The following is a 21,539-nucleotide window of genomic DNA, read 5'->3' as shown; positions in this document are numbered from 1 at the left end:
ACCAGGAAGATGTTGACTTCCGTGACGTGTGGTAGATGTTTGCTGGCTAGCTGGCTACCCTAGTGACTTATTGCAAAACTATTAAGCAGCATTTCACTGTGGACGATCACGATAGCCTATCAAGGACAACACCAGCAGTACGTACATTAAACGTACGAGCCCTACTGATTGATTGTTTTTCTTGTCAGTGTGTTGAGAAATTGTTGTGTTTTGAAGATAGGAAGGAATTGTTATTGTATGGACAGTTAAATATCTTTCCTCGGATGTTGAATAGCCTTTCATGATATAGCTAGGTATAAGTCTTCTACAGGCAGCAGAAAGACGGAAAGAAATGCCACTTCGTTGGCACTAGAATTCCCCGTGGGCTTAATACTTCTATCAAAGCCAAGGTCATTCTACCAATATCTTCTCTCACATCCTCTTTTCTACTGACGGCCTATTCGGAGTAACCCAGTATTGGAACTTAAAGTAGTTCAAAAATGCCATGCCGGTATACGTGACAGGCACATATCGAGCTCCACGCCGAATCCACCACAGTGACAGCTTTGCCGCCCACCGCGCGCTGGCGACCGCTGGGCCCATTCCCGACGAGAAAGCTGCTGGGACGATGTGCCGGTAAATGAAGTGCTTGTCGTCATAGTAAGCTCTAGCAAATGAGGTAAACGCACGTTTAGAATCGGTGTAAGCACGCATGCCTTCCGCCCATGTGCCATGGAGCTCGGCCTCGCTTCCGACGTACCATACCTCTGGGAGCAGCAGAGATTTCGGTGGCTTCCGGGTACGTATGAATGTGTCGATGAAAGAGACCGCGCTTTCGCAGTTGGCTTCGAACGCTTCGTTAGTGTTCTTTGACCCGTGAGCAAGAACCAGAATATCGGTGTTTCGAAGCGTCATTTTTAGCCCGCTGTAATCATCAATGGTCCAGTCCCGTCCAAATTGCAATGCCTGGATCGTCGTGCCTTTTTCTTGGCTCAACTCCTTCAGCAAAGCTTGCCCAAATGCTCCTCGTGCTCCTGTCATGACAATGCGTCGGCCTCGTAGTGTGACGGCTGTGCCGAAAACCCAGTCCACAAAACGGATCATGGATCCAAAGTAACCTTGAGGGTCGATATGATGGAGGGCATGGTACTGAGGTCCCACGATAATCGAGTGCGGGTCTTTGGGCAATCGGGAGTATGGGATGTGGTTCGAGTCACGCCCTTCGTTCCAAGCAACGACACATGAGCGCACAATGAGAAACACCAAGACGAGAGTCAAGTCTTGACTTGCTACCGATGTTTTCCTCAGAGCCATGACACGAGTCAAGTGCCAACTTGCCAAACTGCCAACCACTTGGCACAGGAGCTCCATTGGTAAGTGATATAGAATGTTTCTCGAAGAGAAGGATTCATTGAAGTTCAGTTGGCGGTCAAAAAACTGGTGATGGGCGGAGTGAAAGCGTCTCAGAGCACGGAGAAGGGGGTTCGATGATGGACCAGATCGATGAGCTGTCCAGTGAACCAAGTCAAAGAGGATGGATCCCATGATGATGTGGATCGCGGATAGGGCAAGACAGCCTACAACCTCGGAAGGAGACAGGTCTGTGAACTTCTTGTAGAACGAAGCCATGATTTGAATGTGCTATGCTTGCTGAATAGTGGTTGCTTTTTGTTTCGGGTTGTTGATTTGATTTTCTCACGACATACACGCGAGCAGAAGGATACTTTATAACAGCAATTCTAACAGCAATTCATTACTGCCTGTTCCACGAAAAGCTTAACTCATGAGTTCAGCTCATATCTGATCCTCGTTTGTGTGATGACGAATGCCTCCCTCCCCTCGTGGTGGGGTTGATAATTTGAACTGTCACATAATGCCTCAGATGAAGACCAGTGAATTCTGATTGTGTCCCACGATCAATGCTGGCATGACCCACCTGGCTAGGGATCGCTAGGGACAAAGCACCGAACATCTGGGTGCGACCAGTGCGGTGTTTTACGGTATTGGGTTTTGATGCCTTCATGTATTAATGACTGTGCTTTACTGCTGTGGCTGATGGCTTGTCATCATTGCAGATAATAAACAATAAAGAGTGAGGCCATCTACGGGTCGACATCTTGTCAATTAGACAGTCAAAAAGGCCGAAGTGCTGTCGTCGGCTGGCTCCCTCACGGCTTGTTCTCTGTAACTACCACAGCTCAGGAGGGTTAGACTACAAGAGGAAGTCGCCGCGGTCAGATGCCCCTTGTGTCTTGTTTCAGTTGGTTACCTCTCGACAAACACTGAAGGAGGCTGTGTTGAAATTTCTAGCAGGGATGGCTGAATACGGGCCAATGACAGCATCTATTTTTAGAGACATTACGTGAAAGGCCATGACTGAGTCTCTAACAGGAAGGACGAACGCCTCCTGAGTCAAAAGGCTGCATAAGGCTAGGGGGCGGGGCCTCGGAGCAATTCAACAGGAGACTCCATCCCAATCAAAGACCTGCCAGCCGAAAAAACGTTTTGCTTTAGTATATTCGTATTCACCAGGCAGACATTAAAAGCGCGCCAGTACTCAACTGGCCAGCCCCTAGCCCAATTTCAGCTAGGCCATGGGGCAGGCCATCATCTGTTAGCAGCTGTCAATTTCGACTGTTTCGACTTTTTGTTTGATAAGGAGCTGTCAGTTCAGTATGGATCTCCATGAAAAACACCAAACCGCGCCGTAAGCTGGCCTGCCGCCCTTACGCTCAAAATTAAACTTCAGCACTAGAAATTCAGCCCCGAGCGCTACAGCCTTGATACTACACTACCAGTTGCAGGGCTTGTTGGCATGCGTGCACGAGTGGCCGAGGTGTGCCACCGCCGATGGCATTGACAAGTCCCATGGTTCGGGACTACTTGCTTGCCTCTCGAACTCGTAAATCTGCCTTGCTGCCTACGCTAACCCTTTTCAATTGCGGTGGGAATTGGGATATGATAGCTGTAGATGCTAGAAATGCTTCCAGTCCAGGTCTACAGGCCGATGTCTAGGGGATCGAATGGATGGATGAAGGTGTGATAGATATGGTGACCAACCAACACATGAACCCTTAACGCAGGAATAGAGAGGGTAGGGCCTTCTTCTCTGGTGAACATGTGTAAACATAAGTTGAATATAAAACACACACTTTCCTCCATCCTACCAACTCCATCTTGAGGTGGGTGGGCACAAGCTAGGTGGGTAAGTGGGTGGGTAGGAGGTGGCGGAAAGTAATGCTTATCAGATCTTCCCGCCTGCTCCTAGTCCACCTAAAAGCATATGGCACAGCGTGGCTACTTTCTAATATTATGATACACGCCGAACATACGGGCTGTTGATTGAACTCACGAGTAATACCTGGGGGTACTATAAGCTTCAGGGTTACTCCGCACTTAACAGCGAAGTGTGTCCTCCCACCGAATCCTTCGCAGCCCTCACTCAGACCCCACTGCCAATGCCTATATTATACCATCTGAAAAGCGCAATAAGCATCGGCTTGAATCCAATTCACAGTATTTTTGAAGCCTACGCCTCGTTCCATCAGGTTGCGCATGGCTTGCACCAAGATTCTGTGGACCAAGGTTCGGGCGCCGACTCTGTTTGCTGGGGTAACAGAATCCTCGAGATCGTGGAGAACACGGCCCGCCTTTGAAGTGCTAGACTTGTCAAGTGAATATTCGGATGAGCCAGAGGGTATCTTATTTCCGAATCGTCAATTAATCAAAGAGCGACAGCTAACATACATCCTCTGTGGGCTTGCTGAGGGTTATCTGGGGTGTTTTGCTATGATTATATTGGCTTCAATGGCAGCTACAGTGCCTCGTTGAATGGGTGTTTTTGAGACGACTTTGAATCCAAATAATTGTAATCTCTAATGTATTACTTGTTGATTTTTGTTGGTTATTTCTTTCTATAAGATTGAAGAATTTGTCCTCCTTATAAGCTTCTGTTTCTTTTCTGCTTTACTCTGTGACGGAGAGTATATTTCCGAATCATGCTATGCCAAAAATGGCAAAACGGCACGCCATCCAGTTAGGAAATGCCATTGTCGATCGCCTGGGAGTATAGCGCAGCATGGCCCTCGATTCGGTTACTCTCATCTGCATCTTGCTGACATAGACACCACATGTGAAGTCCAAACGCTTAGTTATCTCCCCCTCTCTCATAACAACGAAGGGGATAATAAAAGGCGCGGGCTCTCCCAGCCCGAGAGTCCGTGGCGAGTGCGGACTTGTCGGACAGGTTATAGTCCGGGCTGGTCTATCACGATTGAGCTCTATATACCACGTCATCTTAGTTTTTGCGTGCTCCCTGGTGCACTCTCCCTTTCATTATGGCGACTGCATCCGTACCAAGTGCCGTTCGAGGCGGCACTGGCGGAGGGTCCAGCAGGCCGAGTGACCGAGCCCTTTCTTGTGTCAACTGCAAGAGGAGGAAGATTCGTTGCGATAAGACCATTCCTTGTGCGCACTGTGTAAAGGTATTCACCACTTTCATATCCGTGGTTGTTTCTATTTGGAGATATCTCAAGGAGCGTTTGCTCGTGAGTACTCATGAGTCTGTATGAATGGCGCTAAGAAAGCAGGCCAATTTTACTTGCATACCCTCGAAACCAGCGCCTGCGAGACCCAGAGTCAAGTCTACTAGTCATGACCTCCAGGAACGCCTCACAAAATGCGAAGCATTATTGCAAAAATACGCAGTTGCTGGGAGCAGTCGCCCGGGTTCCTCACAACAAGAGGATGACACCTCAAAAGGGAGCCCGAACGATCATACCCTCAACGGGAACGAGGTTGTCGGTAATCAGGCCAGGAGGCCTGTTGATGGCGAGCTGTGGGTTACTCTCAATGATGAGGTATCCATTCTCTGTCATGCATGTGCATCACGTACTGATAAGGATTTCAGATCCACAAGATGAAGAAAATCATCGAGGAGGATCACCCAGAGGCTCTCCTACATGAAGACGACGCGCCCCATAGCGTCTCGGAGTATTCCTCGCCCAGTTGCCCTGAAACCCCGCCCCTCGACCCTGTCACAGTTTTCAAGCTCTGGCAAATCTTCCTCGACCGTGTTAACCCACTCATCAAAATCATCCACGCGCCATCCGTACAAGCTTTGATCGTATCTGCCGCCACCGACATTACTCTAATTCCATTAGACCAGCAGGCATTGCTGCATAGTATCTTTGGTTTGGCGATTCTCGCACTGAGGAGCGATGAGCTAGCAGGCATCTTGGGCGAGGACAAAACGCGAGAGGGTGTGTTGCAAGATATGTTGAAAAGCGTGAGCGGTGTGCTCGTTCGCTTTGACGCCTTGAAGCGTTACAATATGGTTGTCCTCCAAGCCCTGGTACACACCTCGGTAAGTTCTTGCCCTTTCATATGAGGAGCAACCTGCTGACCATTCAGATTATTCTCATGGGTCAGTGCAACAAGCACGCGTCATGGGTCCTTCTGGGCTCATTGGTACGAATTGCTATGACAATGGGTTACCATCGTGATGGTGCACGACTACATCTGTCACCCTTCGAGACTGAAATGCGTCGTCGCATCTGGTGGCAGATTGTCATGTATGACATCAAACTGGGCATCGACTGCGGTTTGGCATACAGCTGTATTCCCAAGCGCTTTGACACCAAGCAGCCCCTCAACCTCAATGATGCAGATTTGTTTCCTGATACCGCGGGTGAGCTGACGCCTAGAGATGGCCCAACCGAGATGGCATTTGTCATGATAATCCATCGTGTGGCCGCATATCTGCTCGATAAAGAGACGCGACAGGCCATCGAGGCAAGTATCCTCGGCCAAGAGATACCCCTAACCAGTGTGGAACACAATCGTACCCTCATAGACAAGCTGGATGCTGACCTCCTGGATATGGAGAAACGTTTCATCATCGCAAAGGCAAGCAACGCTCACGCGGCAGCCCTCGGAACTCGTCCACATCTCATCAAACGCCTACGCGACATGATGCGTCCCATGCGCGAATCGCCTGACTGGGGTGTTCACGTCTTCTCCCCTGGAGATAACCTCTTCAAACTCATTCTATCCAGCTGCGAAAATGCGAGCGACTCCTACGAACAGATGGACCGATGGGGCTTTGCTTGGTATATCCGTCTGCACTTCAACTTAGACCTCCTAGCCTCGCTGTCCACATTTTTATACCATCGTCCTCTGAGTTCCTTGGCTGAGCGCGGCTGGACTATCTTCACTTCCCCATACATCAGGGATACCCTTCTGCAAGAACCCAAATCGAAAACCGCAGTGATCTCAGCACAATTCACTCTGAGAGCCTACACCCAGCGAGAGCGCGCCCTGGCTGATGCCGGACAGTGTGTTGAGACGCCCAACTTTATCATTAAACTTAGGCAAATAATCAATTCACCCCTAGCTACGCCTCCTTTGCCAGCCATCTCGGACCAGTGGGCAGCTCTCGGGACGATGACAACTGCTGCCATACAAATGGAGGCAACGGATGAGATGAATATGCATATGTTTATGCCATTTACCGGAGAGGATACAGGAGATGGAAGTTATGATTTCTGGCCTGCTGTGCCGTGGAGGACTGATTAGGAGCAAGGTGTGCCTAAACACAGACCCAAAAGACACACTTGATTTCTCAGCTTAGCAACTACAGCCACAACCGTCGCAATTGTACGAGCCATCTTTCCTCATGCCACAACCAACATTCTCAGTGGCCTTTGTATTGATGCAATCCCTATCGTTCCCACACGACATCCAAGGTCCGCTACCCCCGGAATGTGCCATCCAGCACCATCGTCCGTTAGAAGGGTTTCCACAACTGTGGAAGCACCACCCAGTCTTACTGCATCCAGCGTTTCTGCCGTACTAGCAGTCCCGCTTCTCGAGAGTGTTCTTTTCGTAGCGGAAGGGGTTCTCGAGGACGTCTGGGTGTTCGCCACACTCGGTGTCGTTTCTGGGGTTGTTCTCCGGGGTCAGGGCGAGACATTTGGCCTTTACCTCAGGTGAGACTTCGAAGGCTAGGACGTTGAGAGCCTGGGAGGCGAGGAGGGCTAAGAGGCAAGAGGGCTTCATCTCGGAGGTCTGGTTTATTTGGGATGATTGAAGAGATAAACTGGAGTGATGGTGAGTTTCTTCTTCTGCAGAACAGGCTATGGGTACTTATTTATACCCAAGATGCTTTGGGGGTTGCTACGAGTCGTGCTTAAACTGTCCACTTGACACATTCCGAAAGATGCCCGGAGGTGTGATGATCCTGTACCCAAATGCATTTTCCGCCGTCTGTGTGAAGCACCTTGACCAGGATGAACGCATGTTAGTTGTTGGCTGTTGGCTGTTGGCTGTTGTTGCTGTAGAGGTCTCGACTCGTCCGCCCCAGTTCTTGGCAGAGACTCATCGGATGGTCGTACCACATCTGGTCTGCTCCATTACGGGCTCTTCTTCACAGGACAGCGGCTCATCGGTAGTCTTGACGGGTTGACGGGCGTTGCCGAGGCTAACTGGATGTTCGACAACCAGAGGTGTACGGAATGACCAAATGAATAAACAGCCTCTTAAGCTGACTAGATTCCTGCCAAGAAATTTTTACCATGCATCTCGGCCCGTTGGTGTGCCTTCGGCAGGATCTTCGCATCCCGGTCGCCCTTTGATTTCCCCGCTTGTCTAACCACTTGTTCACTGCGCCCACACAAGATCACATATTGCTCTTTTGAGCTATATTTCTCTTGTGGGAAGACATGACCACGAGTTTGCTAAACCCCTCAACCTCGGCTTCATGGAGACAATCCACAATGGGCATTCGGAGGATCAAAAGTTCTATCTGAAGCCATCCCTCTCAATCTCCTGGCGTAGTTATCCCCAAGGGCCGAGCTTCCATTATCAAAAAGAACACGATGTCAGCATACCATATAGTCATGTCCCAATGCCAAAACATCATCAATGCACAAGAACGTCACATTTTGGGAGCCACAGCCTTAGGGAGAACAGATGCGCGACACTTAGAGCAACCTTATTCAGAACTGTAGACCTGTATTCCGATACGTCGTTGCTTTTCTGTCTGTCGTCTCAAGTTTCCTCCTTACGGGAATAGGGCTGCTACTCTAATGCGAGACAGCGGAGCCGCTCAAGCGTCCCTCACATCTGAGATGTTGTCAAGTATAGTCTCTTCCAGGCTAACCCAGCCTGGCCGCCCAAGATCTCGCAACAGCTGCTCGGCCTCGGCGCGGGGCTTAATCTCATTGGCGTCTGATCCAGAGGAGAAATTGGCGGGGAATTCCTTGTTAGGGGCGGCCTTTCGGAGGATGTCTAGGATTTCATCCCAGCTAAAGCGGTCGGCGAAGCCAAAAATTCGTCGTTCCTTAATGTGGTCGAAGACCGCAGCTGCGACATGCAGCCTACCTGTATCCTGAACATTGATGTAGTATTCTAGAAACAACTTAGTAATTACGCTCTTCAGGCGGAAGAAGAGTACATACGCGGCACAATTATGTGGTGGAATGGGGTCACCTGTCCCTGCCATAGTGCAACAGGGAGGCCAGAACTGCTGGGATGTCCCTGGTTGACTGGGTCGAGAGACTTTCCGAAGTTGAAGTTAGGGAGAACTAAGCATGTCAATAGGCGTACATCATCTAAAGAACCGTTAAATCTCTCACCTGTGTTGACGACTAGGTCAGGGCGCTTGTCTCGGTTCTCCTTGTGGTACTTCCACACCGCCTTCTCGGCCTCGGTTTTGCTAGCGGCATAAACAACTCCACCACGCTCAGGAGTGTAGGGAGGTTCAGCCCACGCGGCCTTAACGGCAAACTCATTCCAAGTGTCCTCCAGCACTTCAACACCGGGGGCGCCTGGTACAGAGAGAACAGCTGCCGACGAAGACGACGTCAAAACGAATCGCTTCACGGAAGTTTCCTTGTAAGCAGACTTGAGGGCATTCTCAGCAAAGGCAATAGCCTGGGGAATGACTTCGTTGGGGTCCGGGGCGAAGCTCGTGATGGTCGCAGTGTGCGCGACAACGGAAGTCCCTACATAGTAGTCAGAGAGTCAGTGCGAGACCCCAGCCACCCTCTCTAATTATTGGCATACCTTTCACGGCCTCATCGAAGGCGCCCTCGGCCGTCAGATCGGCAACTTTGAAAAGCTCGAAGTTCCCCTTGCCGTACTTCTTGTCGAAGAGAGCTTGGAGCCAGGCATTTTTCTCCGTGTCTCGAACTGTACCGCGAACTTTGTAGCCATACTCGAGGAACTGGTCGGCAATGTGGGAACCCAATAGGCCGTTAGCTCCGGTGATAAGGACAGTAGAGCCCTTGGGAACTGCGGGGTTATCAAGGGGGGCCATGGTCGTTCCAAGGTCTGAGCAAAATTATGAGTCGAGCAGCGAGGTTGAAGTGTATAATATGCGTAGATGGAGGCACAGATGGAAATAGATAGCAGATTGACGTTTTGATCATGAAGCCACCATCCTCGTTTATATACCACAGATCAAAGCTTACCAATCGATACGCTAACTATGGAGTGCGGATTTGCTGGAACTCCGCTATTGATCCGCAATGAGGTGACTCGTGCAGCTGTTACGTGGTGCTGCCGAAGGGTGTGCCATACGACGTTTAAGATTCGAGGAGGCGCAATATCTTGATTCATTGACATCATAGGCGCGAACAACCTATTTGGCAGCATGCCACGCTGTTCTTTAGCTATTGCAAATACGGCATCAAGAACCTTTGCTAGGAGAACTGGCTCTGGCCTCAAAATAGCCGGCCTAACCGCTACGTGCTGTGCTGTTGGAATTGGCTGCAACTGTGTCCCTGGCAAAATATCCTGTCGTAGAGCAGCTCCATGGGCCAGTCTTCTACGTCTCTTACGCGTCGTCTCTACACCTAAATATGTGTTGATGTGATCTTTGCAATATGGAGCGCAGCCACCACTACGAGGCTTTATGAAGCATTACATTGCCACCAACAAATTTAGTTTCTGTGTATCATCTGCTGCAGCGCGGATTCTATTCCATAGTGTTGGAATTGATAGGGCAAGTGCTCCAGGTCTTAATCTGCAGGTGTCAACTGCCTAGCTGGCCCCGACAGCCTCGCCAAACACCAGTACGGGCGCCGCCGTAGTGAAGTTCTTTACATCGTCTTGAACCACTTTTGCTCCCTCTGATACAGCAGCCTTCTGGAACGCAGCCGCACTCTCCCATTTGAGGACAGTATAGATCTGGTACGGGCTTTCACCTCCCAGCTTAATAACCTCCCAGCTCTTAAGACCCTCTGGCCCCCAGACCCTGTCACGAGTTTCAGTCGCGTTTCATCAAATGAGTAGAGCAATGGTGAGATGAGCCTTACTTGTCAGCGATCGGTAGATGCGTCTTCACATAGTACTCAATGTCGAAGTCGTGACCGACAGGGTACTGGAGAATAACAGTCGCCATGATGTTAAAGTGGACTAATAATTAACTGAGCACTGAATGACAAGTGATTCAAAGATAATAAAGACACGAGATATTGTCAATTACGGCGAGGCGGTCAGTCTAGATAAGGTATATGATCTCAAATTTCATATAAGTAATCGTTGAACAGAACAATAGTTTTGTATGAGTAATCTTTAAAAGCAGTGACAAAAAAAGAAAGAATGAAGCAATGAAGGCTCCCCAGCATTGTTTAGACTCGGGGTAACTAAGAGGCCGTTTGTAGTCGGGGTAATTCATGGGCCGCTTCTATTCGGCCGAGGTAGCGGACGAATTGCCTGCAGTTGGGGTAAATGATTAGCCGCTTTCAAGTCAGGTGATAAAGGGGTAACTTGCACTTAGAGCTACCATACGCGGATCGTTTGGCTCGTATTCGCCTGGGGCGAACGGTGCTACCCTCACCTCTAGCACCTGCTTCAACGAGACCATCGCTATCCATGCCCAAACAGCCATGATGATGCGTCCTCTCAGTAGAACGGAGAGCTCCACCCCAATTGGCGTGGTGGTCTAGGGGGGATACTTGTCGATGCACCACAAGATGATACCAATCAAGAACTCAGGAATAACAAGATGAAGCACGGCCAATGGAGTCCAAGCCAGGATTTTCCTATGCGGTTGAGCTGTTTGCAGCCTTCTAGGGTAAAGCGGGGCATCGTAGCAGAGGTAATAGTGATGATGGAGGTTATGGTGGCGCTGATAAGCGACCTAGATGGTCAAGAAACGACACACAAGAGACAATTATTCCTTCAATTCAAAAGCGTTTCAAAGAAATACCCATCGAAGGAGGCTGCCGCTGCCAGTGAAGCCAACATGGTCATGTCGGAGAACGTCATCAGTAGTTCCATCGGGAATTACGAGTCCAAGGAAGTCATAGTCTCCCTTATCCAACGCGACATCAACTTCTTTCCTCCACCGGTCCCGAGGTTTGCCTCGCCACGATCCAGATATTCTTGTCCTCGAAGTTGTCCAATTCGAGTTCGACGGCACTATCCACCACAGCCACGATGGCTTGCTAGAGCGTTCCTCCTTTCTGCTCGAGCGGCTCAACGGCATCGCTCATCATGCCAAGGCGGAGCTAGTGTGTGTCAAATCATGACCACGGGGCGCTAGGAGGTAGTACCGGAGGGCACAGTAGATGATCATGACCAGATACTCGTCATCTATGGTGGCGTTGTCCTTGTAGTGGAGAATAGGAAAATCAAGATTTTATAGTCATATGTTGATAAACTTGATGAAGGTTTGCTTTCTCGGTTAGGGAGCGGATACCGAGGTAGATAGTGGCAAGTACTAGGTTATATTTACATGTTACACTAGAAAGTTCTTGCGTGATTGGACTCTCACCAGACATCGTCAGACAACTCAGGGGAAGCTGCAACAGATCAACTTTACCGCTACTAGATGCCGACATGACGAGAAGCAACCCATTCGGGCGCAGCGAAACCTTATCCCGGCATTGAAACGCTAGGCTCGGTAAAGGCTTCTTGAAACGGTCCTTTCCGTTTAAGAATTAGGCAGTTGGGCAACTGGTGACCCGAGCTCGGTTTTAACTACAGTATCCGATTTGCGCATTCATCTCAAGGCCAGTCCCACGTCACGCCGCTCCAGGCAATCAGGCCGGAGAATTTCCGCTGGCATTGACCTGATATAGGGTCACGTTCATGCGCAAATGGTACAACTCGAGTTAATCCACCATTCGCTGAGTCGCAGGGGTATGTATAATTGCCTTCGGACGGACCGAATATCGTTGATTAGTAGGCCGATTGTCAAGAATATTAAAGAGCCCATCCTCTTCTTCCATCCTGCTCTTTTACCTCCAACAGGCTAATTCGACATCTCACTCAATATGGCAGTCCCATATCTTGTCGCTCTATGCGCTCTGTTTCTACTATCATGCCTTGGTCAGCCAGTCCAGGCTGCCGACTTTCAACAGCAATGTTCAAAATTGGCTAAATCCTTGAGAATCCCCAATGCAAACCTCACAAAGTCAGAGTTTGTTGCAGCCAACACCACTCTGTCATTTCCTAATGTTGACCCAAGCTGCGGCCGCGCTTCCCAAATTGTCACGACAGATCTTTGCCGCGTCACACTACAGGTCGCCACATCGACAAGGTCTGGAATCAAGATGGAGGCCTGGCTACCAGAGAACTGGACCGGACGGTTTCTCAGCACTGGCAACGGCGGTCTCGGAGGCTGCATGCAATACGAAGATCTGGACTACGCATCATCCCTGGGTTTTGCCGCAGTTGCGACCAACAACGGCCACGACGGCCAGTCAGGCACATACTTTCTCAACAACCCCGACGTTATCGAGGATTTTGCGTACAGAGCTCTTCACACGGGCGTGGTATTGGGTAAAGATATCAGCAAAACCTTTTACGGCAAAACGCACACAAAGAGCTACTACCTTGGCTGCTCCACAGGTGGTCGCCAAGGATGGAAGGAGATTCAGTCGTTCCCAGAAGACTTCGACGGCGTCGTCGCTGGGGCTCCTGCTTTTTCTTTCAACAACCTCACGTCGTGGAGCTGCCATTTCCTCCCGTTAACGGGCGAGGCCGGCGCCGAAACTTTCGTTCCTGTTGATATGTGGCCCACTATCCATCAGGACATTCTAGATCAGTGTGATGATCTGGATGGTGCAAAGGACGGCATTCTTGAGTCACCAGATTTGTGTGACTATGACCCTAGTGGTCTTCTTTGCGAAGATGGCGAAACAAGCAACTGCCTCACATCAACGCAAGTCGAGACTGTTCGTAAAATTTATGCTCCATTGATGGCCGCGGATGGAAGCCTGGTGCATCCTCGGTTGCAGCCTGGTGCTGAGTTGACAGGGGCCTCAGCTATGTACTTTACCGGACAGCCCTTCTTTTCTGCTGACTGGTTCCGGTATGTCATTTTCAATGACTCTGAATGGGATCCTCTCAGCCTCAAGCCCGAGGACTACGACCTGGCATCTACCCAGAACCCATTCAACATCGCGACATGGGAGGGCGATCTGTCGGCGTTCCAGAAGAGGGGAGGCAAAGTCATTCACTATCATGGCCTAGTCGATGGAGTCATTACAAGTGACAACTCGCCGAGATACTACGAGCACGTGTCCCGAACAATGAACTTGAGCCCGGCAGAGCTCGATGACTTCTACCGCTACTTCCGCATCTCAGGCATGGCTCACTGTAGCGGAGGGCCCGGGGCTACTTTCATCGGTAATCAGGCTAAGAGCATGGCCAGTTTGGATCCCAAGGAGAATGTTCTCATGGCTATTGTCAATTGGGTCGAGCAAGGTGAAGCCCCAGATGCAATTCTTGGTACAGCCTATGTCAACGGGACCAAGGAAGCCGGTGTGGATTATAAGCGTTGGCATTGTCGTTGGCCTAGGCGCAATGTCTACAAGGGAGAGGGGGATATCAAGGACGAGAATAGTTGGGAATGTAGAGATGCTTAGTTTAGATTCTATGGTCTCTTAGCCTCTGGGAACCTGGTTCCCAAAGATGCCAGAGTCAGAGTTAGAGACGGATAAGCACCAAAAGACAGCATTCTATGTTTCAAGAGATACTATGGGCTCACCCAAGCATACCTGCTGGCTCTGGCCCGAAAGGCAGCCAGCACTGATTTTGTCATAAAATATACCTCTCAGAAACCCGAACCTGACCACAGCCTCCACCAATGCCAGTCCTCTCGTCCCTGGGCTCCATGTCTTTCATACCCAATACGACCGAGACAGGTAGATCGACGCTAGGACCTTTGAGCTCCCTGGGGTCTTTCCACCCCCACAGCGGTGTCCAATGGCCGCCATCAGCTCTCTCAGATCACATTCCAACCTTGTTTCCCATGCACTTCAACGGCACCTTGATGAGATGACCAATATGAACCGTATCCTTTCAAGACATAATGTAGATACCCTAGACAAGAGCATCGCTATCTCTTCAGACTGGATTGCTCTACGTGCTGACTTCATGATCAGTCCGACGACAGATGCAGCAACATAGAGACGAGTCCACTGACCGACGAGCAGTCCATAAATGCATCATGGCCTTATAGCCTCTGAGAACCGGATGCCTGAAAATGTCAAGACCCTGTACTGATGGGCACGGAAAACACGGCACTCTCTGTTTCGAGAGACATACTGTAACACATGCAAGGTACAATAGTGATAGATGACAATTAAGCGGTTGGCCGAGACATGTGTGCCTCTGAAATGGGTATGGTCGACTATTTGAGTCTGATGATGGGCCGCATAAGGCGAGGATCTACGATATGCCGTTGTGGCGCCGAATGTCTGGCTGGAATGGGTTCGTTTTAACTGCCGCGTGTTTAATTGTAACGACACAAAACGTGGCCGATAACGTTAAGTTTTAAACGCTGTAAGCCACCGCCACAAGAACGCCTCCTTATGCTTACTACGACTGCTGTACGCTCTTTTCTCATTTCATTCTTCTTTTGCAGCTCAGTACAAACTTGCGGCTTGACTGGCATCAGCGATCCGCCATTTACTGTTGGCTCCGCCCACTTGTCTTGGAGACGATAAGAAACACTGCATTAGAAACACTGAATTAAACCTATCTAAGCGATATACGAACCAGTTTCATCCCCCAAACAAGATTTAAGGAAAAGTGTGAGTGATATTTCGAGCTACCAACACCAGCTACCGCCCATCACCAGTTGGTTCCAACCTTATATCCTTAGACCCAAACCATTGCCAAGGCGGCAAGTGCGGCAGTGCTGAATAAGAGAAGATCGAGCTGAACGGTGGGCGCGCCGGCAACAGCGATGACACTTGGTGTCTCGGGGCTGCCGGGCGCAACGCCAGGTCCAGTGGTGCTGGGCTCGGCAGTGCCGACAGGTTGGCCAGGGTGAGAGTTAGGGCCAGAGCCAGACTCAGAGCCGGGGCTGGGGGCAGATCCAGCACTCTCAGGGGCGTTGGGCTGCTGAGGATTGGGGATGTTGCCATCGTTCTGGCCGGCGTTGGGTTCTTCAGAACCATCGGGTTGTCCTGGAGCACCAGGGACACCGGGAACATTGGGAGCACCAGAAGAGCCGGGGGCTCCGGGTTTGAGGGCAGGGTTCGAAGATTGTACAGGTGTGAAGACAGTCTTTGTTGGCTCACTGTCCCCAGGGCAAGAGTATATGGTGATGGGGGGAAGCGTCTTGGTTGTAACGCAACTTGGACGCTCTGTAGTTGCACCAGCTAGAGCGCTGGTGAGAAGAGCGAGAAGCGTGAGGGTGGATGATGACTTCATGTTTGAGGGAGATGTTTGAGGGAGAGAAATTTGTGCAAGAAGAAACGATGTCGGGTGTGTTAGAAGAGGAGATTCACTGGCACTCGATTCTAAAAGTGCGAGGGGCAAGAATGGTATTTCTAACAGCTGCGAGACCTCTTGTCCTTTACCAAGTCCGTCACCCGTATGGGGTGAAGAGGGAGACAGGACACTCGGGCGGCTGGCAGCTCTCCAAATCTTGATGCCGAGCAGATCCATTCCCTAGACCGACGACAAACTTCAACATGAAGATGAACAGAAATAGTCTCATGGTCGACGCTTTAGGGATCGTTCATAAGAGATGACAAAAGGTCGTTACGGGCACGCGACCGAGGAAGGACCGATCTAGGAGAGGTTAAGGAGCACGAGAGAACTCCGAATCAGGAAGAAAGAGATGTGATCCTTCATTCTTAAAACCCAAATTCACGGCGATATCTTCAGTGGGCTAGCTCCATTCTGATGAAGAAGCTCGATACGAGGTGGTATGGAGTTGAGCTGAATGCCCACATGATTTGTGACTGAATCCCCACGAATGCCATCCCGGCCGCTTTGTTAGCACTGACAAACGCTTCTTGTCAAAGGGGACTAAGTGATCAACTAGTCATCTTTGGCTTCTCCTCTAAGTGGGGATACTTTACTGATAGTCTGAAGGATTCTGATCTGAATGTCTCGGCCCGACCTGCCATGTCACGCAAGGGTCCTACCTATGCAAGACATCTTGAAGGAATGTGCAGGATTCAACAGAGCTACTAGGCTATGCTAACCTTGTGCTTTCAAACTCGCTTAGAAGCTGAAAACAGTGACCGGAATAGGTAAGTAGGGGATTTCTTTATCCGGGCTTGTCAAGGTGGTGCCGTAGGTTGAGAAAGGTGCCAAGACTCTGTGCCAGCAGGTCCCTCATAAGTTATATAACCCTCTGAACACTTCAGTAACTTGCTCCTTCACTCTCATCACATCTCTTTACCCCCTTACATCTTCAAATTACTAGCCAAGACATCCTCTCATCAAAGCAAAGAACTGGTCAGTTCAAACTGGCACCATGCGTCTCCAAACCTTTGTCTGGGGCAGCGCAGCTTTGCTCATTTCGAGCACAGGTCTCTCTACAGCGAACACACCTGACTGCCCCAACGTGTTTCAGGTTGTCGAACTTCAGCCTTATGAGGTCATTTGTGATGGAACCACTTCGGCTTCCACTCGCACCAGGTAACTTGTCCTACCACTGCTAAACCAGGAAGTAGTTAACCTGTCTCTAGGACTTATACTGTTCCATTCGAGCCTCTGGGTACCAATCCCCCTGATCAAAATGGCACTCCTGGACCGCCAGATGGTCCTGGAAAGCCTCAGATCCCAGGTCAACCCGCAACTCCAGCGAACCCCCCAGGGCAACCTCAGGTACCAGGTCAACCCATTGTTCCTGGCAATCCTGAAAATCCCCAGGAGCCAGGATCTCCCCCTGGTGTCGTCACAATCACCATTACTGGCACACCTCCCCCGCTGAAGAGTGAGGATGTCCCTCCGCCGAGAGGAGGTTTCCGGACCATTACCAAATACGTATTCCCTCCCCCAGTCCCTGGAACTACCACGTCCTTCGTGCCAGGTCCAACTCCTGGAACCACGACCGTTCCGCCAGCTCCTGGCTGCTCGGGCTCCGGTTGTATTGAGACCATCGTGGTAACCATCCCGGGACCTATCCCCAGTCTCAGTACTCGAACCACAACGACTCCCCCTTTGGATCCTCCGAACACAAGATTTATAACGACCACTGTCCCAGGAACAACCCCTGGAACCATCACTATCCCCCCAGCTTCGAACTGTGAGACCTCATGCGTGGAAACTGTGGTGGTCACAACTGTCCCCACAACGCCACCTAACACTGCCATCACATTGACTGAGGTCTGCACGGCTACAACCTCCTGCGAGCCCATTACAATTACACCTCGGGTCGACTGTGTGCGTCCTTGCACAACAACGGTTATTACCTACCCTCCCAATACACCATCCCTCACAACGCCGCCACCTGATGTTATCACGACAATCACAGATCCTTGCACCAGGACTAGCTCTTGCGAGCCCGTGACCATTGTACCTCCAGCTGATTGTGTTCGTCCTTGTACGACAACGGTCATTACCTACCCTCCCAACACACCATCGCCCACTACAACACCGCCTGATGTTATCACGACAATCACCGGGACTTGCACTAGCACTGGCTCTTGCGAGCCCGTCATTACTATTCCGCCCGCGACCAACTGCAGGCACCCTTGTACAACGACGGTCATTACCTACCCTCCCAGGACACCATCCCTCACGACTACACCTCCTGATGTCATCACCACTATCACGGAGCCTTGTACGAGTACTGGAACATGCGAGCCTGTGGTTACTGTACCACCTCCAAGTGATTGCACTCACCCCTGCACAACGTCGGTGTTTGTCCGCCCTTCTCCCTCAGAGTCTCTCACAACTACGCCTCCTCCTGACGTCATCACCACTATCACTGAGCCATGCCCCAGTACCGGAACCTGTGAGCCTGTAGTCACGGTACCACCCCCCAGTGATTGCACTCGTCCCTGTACAACATCGGTGTTTGTCCGTCCCTCGACCAGTTCATCAGAGGCTCTCTCTACCACTACAGACGCAACTTCGTCGACGGAAGAGCCGTCTACGACAACAGAGGTATCCTCGACACAAGAGACTACAACTACCACAACGGAAGCTGCGTCAATAACGAGATCTGCATCTACGTCGGAAGAACCCACCACGACATCGACAGAACCTACTACGACTTCAGAACCAACAACAACAACAACGGCAGATGCATCTACGACGACAGCATCACCTACACCATCGCTACCACCAGGTGGATGCTTCTTTACCCCAGGAACCTGTGGTACATCCAGCCTCTCACTCGATCTCTATGCCAATTCTGTACAAGTCGATGACGGCTTTGGCGTATCCGACGGAAGCTCTGGAGTTGGCCCTGATTATTATCTATCACAGAGCTCTCTAGACCAAGGCAGCACAACTTCTTTGAGCGTTCCTGGTGGAGATAATAATGATGCAACTGGAGACCCTTACACCCCTCAGAATCCAGGTTCTTCCACTGGTTTTCAATACTACCCTGGTTTGACCAAGACGTATGGTGGGATGACTTTCAACGCAAACAACTTCACCATTGTCTTCACTGGCTACTTTGTTCCACAAGAAACTGGAGACTACACGTTCTGTACTACTGCAGATAACCGGGATGCGATATATGTCGGTTCAGACACCGCTTTTCCATGTGGCGATGCTTCAAACAATGCAACGCCATCAGGAGCCAATCCTCTCGTCGACTATTGGTTTAGCCGAGATAACGAACAGAAGTGTGCAACCATTAACATGGTGGCGGGTTTTTATTATCCTTTTCGACGGGTCTATGGTAACTGGGGAACTCCGTCTTCACTTCAAGTAACTGTTCAGGGCCCTGGGGATGATAGCGCATCCTCTGACGTCACTGGAAAAGTATCTCCCAATAACTGTGTATGAGCAATTCGAGTTAGCTGAGGAAGAGTGTCTCATCGCTCTGTACCTAATACTATCTCACTACCTATAGTCTAGTTTTTTATTACTTATGAGCTTTTATAGGAGCTTGCTTACGTTATTGATTCATGCAATAGAGTTTTTGTTTGTAGAACCTTATTAAGTATTCATAAAGGATTTATAGGAAGTATGTCTAGACGTAGCGGCATGGTATATGCAGTTAAGCAGCAGCTCTTTAGATAGCTGCTAACTACTAGGTCTGGCGTGTTCTATCATCGGCCTCGCTGCTAAGGTTGCACTCTGGGAATTGTGGTGGATTATGAGTATGTAAAGTTCCGGGGGCATGATGCATATGTATGAATAATGGGTAAAATTTACGTAGTTCAATGCTTGGAGGATGCGGTGCAGTCCCAATGAACAGCTACCCTTACTGGGCCGTCAGAGACTTGACCTTGCTAACCTTCTCAACATGTGCACTGTCCTCATCGTTCACCTCATGGACACCAAAAACGTCCCCTAGCTTCCCCTTCTCCTCCGGGCCATCAAGATCCACGCCGTCTCCAAACACCTCCTGAACCTTTTCCAAAGTAAAACCCTTCGTCTCGGGGTAAAAGAACCAGAAGACGAGCACTTCTACCAGCAGCCAAACCACATAAACGAGGTAATACTTCCATCCCAAGTTGTCCATTCCAACGGGGTTAACAAATTGGTTGAAGAACAAGGCGGCCTTGTTCGCGAACAGCAGGATACTCAGACCCATCGCTCGAAGTCTAAAGGGCAAGATCTCGGTGGGATATGCGAACAATAGTGGGTTCAGACACATGTTGAAGGACGCATAGTAGATGAAGATGAAAGCAAGCGCCGACTTGCTCGCTGCCTTTGAACCATTCTCGTTGTACACAGCAATGCTCGCTGTGAGAGCAGAAAAGGTCACAAACATGGCTACACCGCCACCAACAAACATCGTTCGACGGCCAACCTTGGTAGACAGAACCGCGGCGAATAGTGCAGTGGCATAGTTGACAGTGCTGATTGTACCGGTCAGCATGGTTTGGTCATGCTGGGTTACAATGCCGATGCTGGTCAGAATCTTGGTGAGGTAGTATGACACAAGGCCGTTGCCGCTCCACTGCCCGAAAACTGCCAGAGTGATAAGAAGGAACAGTCGCTTCCGATTGCCTGGTGTAGCGAAAAAGAGCTTCAAACCCTGTTCCTTGACAGCTCGTTCAGCTTTGAGAGTCTCGTTCATCTCCCAAAACTCAGCCTGCACGAGAGGATCATTCCAGTCCCCGTTTCCGTGGTTCTTAACCAGGATCTTGTATGCCTCTTCGCCACGGTCTTTATATACCAGCCATCGAGGGGATTCGTCGAGGAACCAGATGAAGGTAATCTGAATGAGGGCAGGTCCCGCTTGAAGAAGGGTCGGAAGACGCCATGCCCAGGCACTCTGGATGCGGTAGCTTCCAAAGGCAACCCAGCCTGCCAGAAGAGCGCCCAGGTAGAAACTCGTGTTGTATAGGGAGCTGAATAAGACTCGATGTCGTGGATGAGCGAGTTCCGAAATGAGGACCGGGCCGGCTGCGAGGGCGAGCGTGATACCAAATCCGACGACAATTCTTCCGCCGAGGAAGAGGCCAATGCTAGAGCTGGCAGTTTGCATGATAACACCGAGGATCATGATGAGACTTCCGATTATGATAGACTGACGACGACCGAAACGATCCGAGATAAAGGCGGATAACGGGGTGGAAAGAATTGCGCCGAGGGGATAAGACGCGCTGGTGATGCCCAAGAGGGCACCCTTTGGCGAGCCGAATTGTTCCTTCCAGGCTTCAACACCTTGAAGACCGGTAAGGAGACTCGAATCATAGCCGTTGGTTGCGCAAACGACGAGACAAGCGGGAGCAAGAATGGAATAGAGTTGGATAAGCGATGGGGTGAGTGCAAAAGCCGAAGTGTGGTCCTGAGCTAGGATCTCGGCCACACTCCGAGCAGGACGACCTGTGGGAATATTGGAGGTCATTTTGGGTCGATGCCAATTGAACGGGTGTCTAATGAAAGAAGAGGTTAAGATGTGGTTGCTGAGGATCAAAGGATCTGAGGACGTAGGCGAGAATTACCTTTATAGTTTTGAACTCTGTTCATCCTACACCACTCCGACCTTGGACTTGATGATGGTCTCTAAACATGAACTGACTCCTGATGGTCGGGAAACTTTAGCGCGAATTGGAGAGTCCCGTGGTCGTCCCCGGATTGACAAGAGAGAACCTGGGGCCCCAGAAAATGGCTCGGTGGTAACCCTATGTTCCAAAGCGGTTAGGGGTGAGCAGTGTTTGCGCGGAGAG

At 50.3% G+C, this 21,539-nt stretch overlaps 9 protein-coding genes across 9 annotated transcripts; 4 read left to right on the top strand and 5 right to left on the bottom strand.

Moving 5' to 3' along the window:
- Positions 1 to 411: 411 nt before the first annotated feature.
- On the bottom strand, positions 412 to 1,608 carry NECHADRAFT_54748 (uncharacterized protein; the record flags this gene model as incomplete). Its single annotated transcript, XM_003043516.1, has 1 exon — positions 412 to 1,608. One exon carries the CDS (start codon positions 1,606 to 1,608, stop codon positions 412 to 414), a length of 1,197 nt encoding a protein of 398 aa, XP_003043562.1.
- Positions 1,609 to 4,796: 3,188 nt separating this feature from the next.
- NECHADRAFT_13089 (uncharacterized protein) lies at positions 4,797 to 6,366 on the top strand (the record flags this gene model as incomplete). The annotated part of the gene is made up of 3 exons (XM_003043631.1): positions 4,797 to 4,838; positions 4,889 to 5,344; positions 5,392 to 6,366. Coding segments are annotated over 3 exons (1,473 nt in total), but the record flags the coding sequence as incomplete, so codon positions are not given.
- A 1,720-nt stretch (positions 6,367 to 8,086) lies between these two features.
- NECHADRAFT_54734 (uncharacterized protein) lies at positions 8,087 to 9,298 on the bottom strand (the record flags this gene model as incomplete). Its single annotated transcript, XM_003043515.1, has 4 exons — positions 8,087 to 8,388; positions 8,439 to 8,564; positions 8,616 to 8,984; positions 9,046 to 9,298. 4 exons carry the CDS (start codon positions 9,296 to 9,298, stop codon positions 8,087 to 8,089), a joined length of 1,050 nt encoding a protein of 349 aa, XP_003043561.1.
- A 725-nt stretch (positions 9,299 to 10,023) lies between these two features.
- On the bottom strand, positions 10,024 to 10,384 carry NECHADRAFT_54660 (uncharacterized protein; the record flags this gene model as incomplete). Its single annotated transcript, XM_003043514.1, has 2 exons — positions 10,024 to 10,237; positions 10,299 to 10,384. The coding sequence occupies 2 exons, from the start codon at positions 10,382 to 10,384 to the stop codon at positions 10,024 to 10,026; spliced, it is 300 nt and encodes a 99-aa protein (XP_003043560.1).
- Positions 10,385 to 10,990: 606 nt separating this feature from the next.
- NECHADRAFT_88325 (uncharacterized protein) lies at positions 10,991 to 11,885 on the top strand (the record flags this gene model as incomplete). Its single annotated transcript, XM_003043630.1, has 3 exons — positions 10,991 to 11,343; positions 11,420 to 11,500; positions 11,735 to 11,885. The coding sequence occupies 3 exons, from the start codon at positions 10,991 to 10,993 to the stop codon at positions 11,883 to 11,885; spliced, it is 585 nt and encodes a 194-aa protein (XP_003043676.1).
- Positions 11,886 to 12,263: 378 nt separating this feature from the next.
- Positions 12,264 to 13,859, top strand: NECHADRAFT_54635 (uncharacterized protein; the record flags this gene model as incomplete). The annotated part of the gene is made up of 1 exon (XM_003043629.1): positions 12,264 to 13,859. The coding sequence occupies one exon, from the start codon at positions 12,264 to 12,266 to the stop codon at positions 13,857 to 13,859; it is 1,596 nt and encodes a 531-aa protein (XP_003043675.1).
- A 1,237-nt stretch (positions 13,860 to 15,096) lies between these two features.
- Positions 15,097 to 15,654, bottom strand: NECHADRAFT_88323 (uncharacterized protein; the record flags this gene model as incomplete). Its single annotated transcript, XM_003043513.1, has 1 exon — positions 15,097 to 15,654. The coding sequence occupies one exon, from the start codon at positions 15,652 to 15,654 to the stop codon at positions 15,097 to 15,099; it is 558 nt and encodes a 185-aa protein (XP_003043559.1).
- A 1,057-nt stretch (positions 15,655 to 16,711) lies between these two features.
- Positions 16,712 to 19,200, top strand: NECHADRAFT_88322 (uncharacterized protein; the record flags this gene model as incomplete). The annotated part of the gene is made up of 2 exons (XM_003043628.1): positions 16,712 to 16,875; positions 16,926 to 19,200. The coding sequence occupies 2 exons, from the start codon at positions 16,712 to 16,714 to the stop codon at positions 19,198 to 19,200; spliced, it is 2,439 nt and encodes an 812-aa protein (XP_003043674.1).
- Positions 19,201 to 19,621: 421 nt separating this feature from the next.
- NECHADRAFT_54845 (uncharacterized protein) lies at positions 19,622 to 21,217 on the bottom strand (the record flags this gene model as incomplete). Its single annotated transcript, XM_003043512.1, has 2 exons — positions 19,622 to 20,641; positions 20,729 to 21,217. 2 exons carry the CDS (start codon positions 21,215 to 21,217, stop codon positions 19,622 to 19,624), a joined length of 1,509 nt encoding a protein of 502 aa, XP_003043558.1.
- Positions 21,218 to 21,539: the final 322 nt, after the last annotated feature.

Source organism: Fusarium vanettenii, assembly GCF_000151355.1.
Source record: "Fusarium vanettenii 77-13-4 chromosome 13 genomic scaffold NECHAsca_28_chr13_5_0, whole genome shotgun sequence".
Classification (NCBI taxonomy): domain Eukaryota; kingdom Fungi; phylum Ascomycota; class Sordariomycetes; order Hypocreales; family Nectriaceae; genus Fusarium; species Fusarium vanettenii.
The sequence above is the reverse complement of the archived record's forward strand: the minus strand, read 5'-3'. Positions and strand labels throughout refer to the sequence as shown.